The sequence below is a fragment of the Podarcis bocagei genome, assembly GCF_964188305.1.
Source record: "Podarcis bocagei genome assembly, chromosome: 2".
NCBI lineage: Eukaryota > Metazoa > Chordata > Lepidosauria > Squamata > Lacertidae > Podarcis > Podarcis bocagei.
The window spans coordinates 23,446,639-23,454,040 of NC_138126.1; the positions used below are offsets into that span (position 1 = coordinate 23,446,639).

The following is a 7,402-nucleotide window of genomic DNA, read 5'->3' on the forward strand; positions in this document are numbered from 1 at the left end:
GATAAATAGGTACCACTCTGGCAGGAAGGTAAACGGCATTTCTGTACGCTGCTCTGGATCGCAGGAGCGGCTTAGTCATGCTGGCAACATGACCCGGAAGCTGTCTATGGACAAACGCCGGCTCCCTTGGCCTATAGAGTGAGATGAGCGCCGCAACCCAGAGTCATCTGCAACTGGACCTGGATCTGCAACTGGTCAGGTACCATTACCTTTTTACTTACTTACATGCATACATACCCCGCCCATCTGCCTGGGTTTCCCCAGCCACTCTGGGTGGCTTCCAACAAAATTATTATTATTATTATTATTATTATTATTATTATTATTATTATTATTATTATTATTATTATTATTATTATTAGCGAGTTCTCGATCCTCAGTGGGAAGCGCACAGAGGGCACACATGATCACTAGTGGATCCAGCCCAGATAAGTTTGTTGTGAGCGATCACTCCAGCTGAAATTAGCACGTTTGAGGTCTGCCATCCTATACCCGCCTTTCTCCACTAGGGGGCTCCGAGGCGAAAGCGGCTTTCTCTTTGCAAAGCTTTTCCTTCCTGCGCTGTCGAAGCCGATCCGACGCTGTCTCCTCCTCCACCTGCTGACGAGCGAAAGCGGGGCGGGGCTTAATCCGCATCCCCGTCCAACCCGAACGCCGCTTTCCTTCTCGTCGCGTGCTCCACCTGCTCCGACCGGAGTGAGAACTTGTCAGCCCGATGGCTTCGGGCTCCTCCTGCCTCCGTGCAACCCGCACACCAAGGGCTGCTGCGACTTAACAATTAACGCCGGATACAGGGGAAGGGGAGGAAAAAGGGCTGGGACAGCGGAGCGAGGAAACCTCACATATTTCCCTTCCTTGCACAGCTTTCCCGATCGCGTTGAAGCGGAGGCGGAGGGAACGGGCGCAGCTTGACACGCGCGCGCCACCCGCAGACCCTGAGCCGGACCAGAAAGAGAACCTTGGCGTTTCCCGGCAGCTGTTCGGCCGATCTCCGGCGTCCCTTTGGCTTTGTTGCAGGGATTTTCGTTTTCCTCCCTTACTGGTTGTTGTTGTTTTTCCCCCACTCCACTCTTCCGAAACCATCCATCTCTTTCATTTGATTTATTGATTTTCCTCCCCCATGAAAATGCCTCTGAAATACGTCAAGAGTCGGAAAGGCAGGGATCAGCTGCTTCACGAAGGGTACCTGTATCGGAAGGAGCGGGAGAGCAAGAGCAAGATGGTCTGGAAATGCGCCGACTACCACAAGTCCCGTTGCCCGGGGAAGGCCCACACACGCCACGGCAAGCTGGTCCACTCCTTGCCACACGATCACCCTCCTCCTGCCAAGACAACCGGCACGGATGCCGAGATGTGTGGCACGAAGGAAAGGCCCTCCTCTAGCCAAGAGCCCGTCCGCAAAGGGTCCGTGCCAGGCTGCCAGGCGTCGCCAGGGGTGCCCGCTTCCCGCAAGCCACGCACCCAGAACGATCCAAAGCTAACAATCCAGCTCTTGAGGGCACGTCTGAACGCAGCCCGCCAAGTCGTGTCGGACTTGCAGCAGGGATCTTCTGCTGTCGCTGAGACAGTTCCTGTAGATCCGTCTTCGCCAGCTTCTCTGGACTTGCCTGAGCGCTCAAGTGCATTTGAGAACGCAAGATCCAAGGCCGCCTTTGCTCTGGGCAACGGCACAAATGCACCCCGTTTGTTCGCAACCCGGTCCAGTCAGGAAGCTGCTCGCCAGAGGTTCCGCTTGGGCCCTGTCCCGCCTGCAGAAGCCCCCCAGGAGATTCTGTCCTGGCTGAGCGAGGCAGCTGAGCAATGGCTGTGTCCTCAGCAGCACAGCAAGGACCAGATTGTGGATATGGTCACCCTGGAACAGTTCCTGAACGTGCTTCCGGGGAACTTGCAGGCATGTGTGAGAGCCAGGGATCCAGGCAGCAGCAAGGAGGCACTTCAGCTGGTCGAGAGCTATTTGAGGGAAGAGGAGCCAGCTAACGCTGTTCAGGTGCTGGAATGTGGTTTTTTTTCTTTCTTTTATTGTTATGTTTACATGTGTTGCCCAGTTTTCCTCCAAGGAGCTGGAAGTGGCCTAGGTGGTTCTCCACCTCCCAATGTTATCTTCACAACGACCCTGTGGAGTAGGTTGGGCTGAGAGTGAGCGACTGCCCCAAGGTCACCCAGTGAGCTCCGTGGCTGGGTGGGGATTTGAACCCTGGACTCCTGGCTCTTAGTCCAACGCTCTAACCACTACGCCACTCTTAAGAATGGAATGCTGTTGGTATCCGATTCTAATGCAGACCCAGAAAAACTGGTACTGTTTGATGTTGCCTTTTGTGCTTCTGTTGTTGCAGACCTGCTGTAGCTCAGGGGGAAAATGCAGCCCTCTAACCCTCTCTTAACTGGCCCTCTGGCTTTCCCCAGACCACAACTCTCACCAGCCCTGCTCCATGTCCCCCCTCAAGTGCTTTTGCCTGGCTGGAATTTGTCCTCGAACTATGATGGCGTTTGACTGTGCTGCGGCTAGAGCCATGTCTGCTGCCCCACCCACCCTTGCCTCGCCATTGGCGTGTGGCCCCTGGGTGATTGTCTGTGAAGGGATGTGGCCCTTTAGGTTCCCCACCTCTGTGCTATAGAGATGCAGTGAGTTCCGCCTCCCTGGCCAGAAACTGACGTCCGGTGTTAATCCTTTTCTGACGGCTAGAGAATATCCGCTGCAATGCATTCAGCAAAAGGTCATGGTGGTGGGTCAGTGTGGTGTAGTGGTTAAGAGCGGTAGTCTTACAATCTGGGGAACCAGGTTCGCTTCCCCGCTCCTCCACATGCAGCTGCTGGGTGACCTTGGGCCAGTCACACTTCTCTGAAGTCTCTCAGCCTCACTCACCTCACAGAGTGTTTGTTGTGCAGGAGGAAGAGAAAGGAGATTGTTGGCGGCTTTGAGACTCCTTCGGGTAGTGATAAAGCGGGATATCAAATCCAAACTCTTCTTCACAGGGTTTGTTGGGGCCTGCACTGAGGGGAAAGGTTTACTTGGAGCCTGTTGGGAAAGGATTCTGGTAAGCTGGATATGACACACATATCAATCATAACCAGTGTTTTTGTTTTGTTTTCTCTGGCTTTTCTTCTTTTAAAGGCTGCGTGAGGTGCAACTGAAGCTATTCCTGGCTTGCAGGTGCCATGATGGAAAAGCTTTCTTTCTGCTTGTCACGCAGCTCTAAACTGCAGGAGAGCATTGCTGGAAGCAAAATGTTTGCTGCGCTCTCTATCTCTCTCTCTTGTTGATATAAGGCAGGGATACAAGGCACAGATGGCACATTCTTGCTCGTAATCTGGTTGAGTAACCAGTCTGATTTGGTCTCTTCTCTGATTATATCTCGTTTGTGCCTGTGACAGAGTGTGCATTTAATCACATTGGTGTGAGGTGAGGTTAAGCCTGTGTTCCCATGACCAAATAAATGGGAAGCTTCCTGCTGATCTTCCCTTCACTTTCATTCCGTACAGTTAAGTGGGAAATGCCAAGTGCTGTGATATGGAGTGGCATAGAATGGGATAACCAGAAATGGCCTGGGGCTAAACTGAGCAAAAAGGGGTTTGCACAAAAACATGCCCTGAATGCTATGCTATCAGAGCCAGGGGGAGAAATTGGGTAACCATAGTACCTTTTTATCAAATGATTTTTAATAATAATAATAATAATAATAATAATAATAATAATAATAATAATAATAATAATAAACCTGGTGTGGTGTCTAAATGCAAGTTATTGGACGTAAGAAATTGCCAGGCCTCTGGTCCACCTCCTCTAGCATAGTCATCTCTGACTGGCCCTGAATCTCAAATTTCTTGGATACCAAGGCTGAAAAAAAGGCCTTCACCCAAGATCCTTCAGCTGGAGATAGAATCATAGAATCGTAGAGTTGGACGGGACCATGAGAATCATCGAGTCCAACCCCCTGCTATGAAGGAATATGCAGCTGTCCCATACGGGGATCAAACCTGCAACCTTGGCGTTATGATCAGCACCATGCTCTAACCAACTGAGCTATGTGTGTGCAATGTACGTGCGCTGCCGCTTTTGTGCATGCAAATTCTCTGGTCTGCCCCTAAGCTATGTACCTTCCTCCCAAAACCTCCTAAGGCTTTGCCCAACACAGTGAACAGAAGTCTTAATACTTAATGGAATATCCCTCTTGTTTGTTTCAGGGCCTGGTGACCTTTGAAGATGTATCTGTGCGTTTCACGGAGGAAGAATGGGCTCTGCTGGGCCACAAAGAGAAAACCCTTTACTGGGATGTCATGCAGGAGAATTACGATAATGTGGCCTGGATGAGTAAGTGTTCCTAGAGAATCCTGGTGCGGTTACCAACTCTTTCCACTTTTACATTACAGCAGCATACAGTTCAGGCATGCATCAGTTATACCCAGATTTCTCTTGAAATAATCATCCCCTTGTACATCTTTTATTAACTATTTTATGTGGCCATCTAGCTTCCCATTTTTAGATGCCCTTTGAATACTTTCTTTCATCAACAGTCTTTTTAAGTTGAACTCATGACATTTTCTGCTTCTGTACTTTCCTTGCATTTACTGTTATTTTAACATTTGCTGTACACTGCCTAGATGGCTTCGATACAAGTTAGTAGTATATGCATATTTTTACAAATAAATAAACTGAACTCACCAAGCCTTCCGCCGGACTAAATAGGCATAGGATTGCACCGTGAGCTGATTATTCAATTTTGTGACTTCTTTTAATTGCAGTAGAGAGGGACTGGTGCAGCCAATGTATTCTTAATGAATTTTTAGGTCACAGTGTGATTGCTTTTCCTTGCTTCAGCAGGTGACGGGACCGATAGCAAAAGCAGAGAAGAGGATCCTTGGCTGGAAGCGTGCGAATCGGTGGCGATGGGAAGATCCAAGGAGGCTATTTTGCAGAGTCCTGAACAAGACTTGCTAAGGCAGAGCTGTCTGGAGAGGCAGCAAAAAACCAACTCAGGAAGAGAAAGAGAAAAGGATGTTCTCTGTTGCAAGAGTTTGCAAAAACTAGACAGTGACATGGTTCACCTAGAGATGGAGACATGTGCTGATTGTGAGGACTGGGGCGAATCCTTATCAGCATTTATCAATACTCAGGAAAGTCCCAGCGAGGAAAGTTCTAAGCCTATGACTCAATCTGGGGAATCACATGAATTATCTGAGAAGAAAATCCTCCAGAATCTTCAGGAAAACTTAATCAAAGAGGACCAGAGCAGTTTGCTGGGGCAACAGGCAAGCCAAGAGAGATCTACTCTTCTTAGAAACAGCTTGAGGGATCCACTTCATCTTGACTCTAGGCCACGTACTGATTCTGCAGAACTGGAGGAATCACTAAGAATTGGCAGCAGTCAGAAAATTCACAGCAGGGAAGATCCTGACTATGTGGCACTGGAAATGTCTGTGGACGAGATTTCTCAGATTTCTGCCAAGCAAGACCTGCAGTCCAAGCCTATGCAGCTTTGCTCAAACCTGATTCTTGCCGAAGTGAACGAGACGGCAGACTTACAGCACAAACCTGCACATGTTTACTCAGAAGTAAGTACCAGTGGGGCTCACTCCCAGGGAAGTGGGTGTAGGATTTCAGATTCAATCAGCGAGGACCAGAACGTTCTGGAGAGCCATCGCGCCAGCATCTCAGGAAATGATGATGGACAGGAGAAATGTCTTCTCTATGGAAATGGTCTGAGAGATCTGTCCAAAGACATGCTTCAGCTAGATGCTGAACCAGGACCAGAGAACCAGAATAGCCGCACTGATTGTGGGGGTCAAGATCAGTGCTCAAAGCACATTGTTAGCCGGGAAATGGCTCACAGGGAAGACCTATATAAAAGTCCCAAGTCCAATAGGCGGTTCACCAAAAATGCTGGCCAGGCTAGCTGTTCCGATTCAGGTAAGAAGCCCAGAGACCTCTTGGCTTTAATGAAACAAAGGCGACTTTACAAAAGAGGAAAGTATTTTAATGGGGAAAACATGCATGCCAAGTCTGTTCTTGGAGTGCCTCAAAGAATCCAGCCAGCTGGAAAACTTCAGAAACGTTTGGACTGGAAAGACAAGGGCATCTACAAACTTAGCCAATGCAGACTTCTTGAACCAGGAAGAAGACTAAGGCAACCCCTCAAAGACCATCTCCAGACTCGGGAAGCATTGCATCTGACTACAGCGACAATCAGAACGGCCTCAGGGACCGGACCTTCCCCTCCAAACCCCAAAAGACTGAAACCCGAGCCAGTATCTCCCTCCCCTCCCCCTCTCTACAAAATGGCGGCTGAGCCATCCCTGGCCCAGTTCATGGCTCTGCTAGAACAAGTTGCTGCCGACGCTGTGGAGATAAAGTCTGCAGTCTCCCGCTTGCACACCTCAGTCACTGCCATCCTCAACACCCTTGGGAGTCTCTCTGGGTCTTCGGACGAGGCTGAGCTCAGGATTTCCGACTTGGAGGACACCTCCCGAAATACAAAGGCCCAGCTTGTGAAGCAGTGTAATGATATTAAAGCTATTGAGGCCAAACTGATTGGGAAAGCCATCCAGACCAATGTCATTGCAGGGTTGTGGTCGTCGCTGAGGGGTCAGAGGGAGGCAGCCTCCCTTCATCAGCCCCCTAACTAATGTGCAAGGATGTTCTGAAGACTTGGCTCAGAGAGAGATCAAGCACCGATCATTCCAAAACTAGGCTTGGATGCGATTGGCCAAGACAACCTGTTCACCGGTCACAAATCCACCACTCCTTTCTGCTGCCTTAGAAGAACCTTTGCAAGCTTTTGACCCTCTGCTTCTTTCAATAAACCTTTGGTGACCACAGTAAAAAAAATAAAATAAAATGGTTCTTGTGCCTCTGCTGATGTTGATTCAAGTCATACTTGGCCTATCTAGGAATGGAGGGCAGGAGAGTAGTCTGGGAACAAAGGGGATGAGGGCAGCCAGTTTTGCTTGCTACATTCAGGTAAAGGGACCCCTGACCATTAGGTCCAGTCATGGCCGACTCTGGGGTTGCGGCGCTCATCTCGCTTTATTGGCCGAGGGAGCCGGCGTACAGCTTCCGGGTCATGTGGCCAGCATGACTAAGCCGCTTCTGGCGAACCAGAGCAGCACACAGAAACGCGGTTTACCTTCCTGCCGGAGCGGTACCTATTTATCTACTTGCACTTTGACATGCTTTCGAACTGCTAGGTTGGCAGGAGCAGGGACTGAGCAACGGGAGCTCACCCCATCGCAGGGATTCGAACCGCCAACCTTCTGATCAGCAAGCCCTAGGCTCTGTGATTTAACCCACAGCGCCACCCGCGTCCCTAATCACTAACATTGCATGTAAATTCCTACCTTTCCTCTGTGGAACCCCAAAGGGTGTAACTGAGGGTTCCCTGGTAGTTTTCCATCCAGGAACTGACTG

The 7,402-nt window shown here is 49.8% G+C and overlaps 1 protein-coding gene across 2 annotated transcripts; it reads left to right on the forward strand.

Annotated features, from left to right (window-relative positions):
- Positions 1–570: 570 nt before the first annotated feature.
- Positions 571–6,849, forward strand: LOC308580390 (uncharacterized protein). Of its 2 annotated transcripts, none has more exons than XM_081181918.1 (3): positions 571–1,987; positions 4,183–4,309; positions 4,817–6,849. In XM_081181918.1, the coding sequence occupies exons 1-3, from the start codon at positions 1,121–1,123 to the stop codon at positions 6,619–6,621; spliced, it is 2,799 nt and encodes a 932-aa protein (XP_081038044.1). In that variant the 5' UTR covers positions 571–1,120; the 3' UTR covers positions 6,622–6,849. The 2 variants fall into 2 exon arrangements, with proteins under 2 accessions (XP_081038044.1, XP_081038045.1); XM_081181919.1 differs by having other exon boundaries at positions 572–1,987; positions 4,820–6,849.
- Positions 6,850–7,402: the final 553 nt, after the last annotated feature.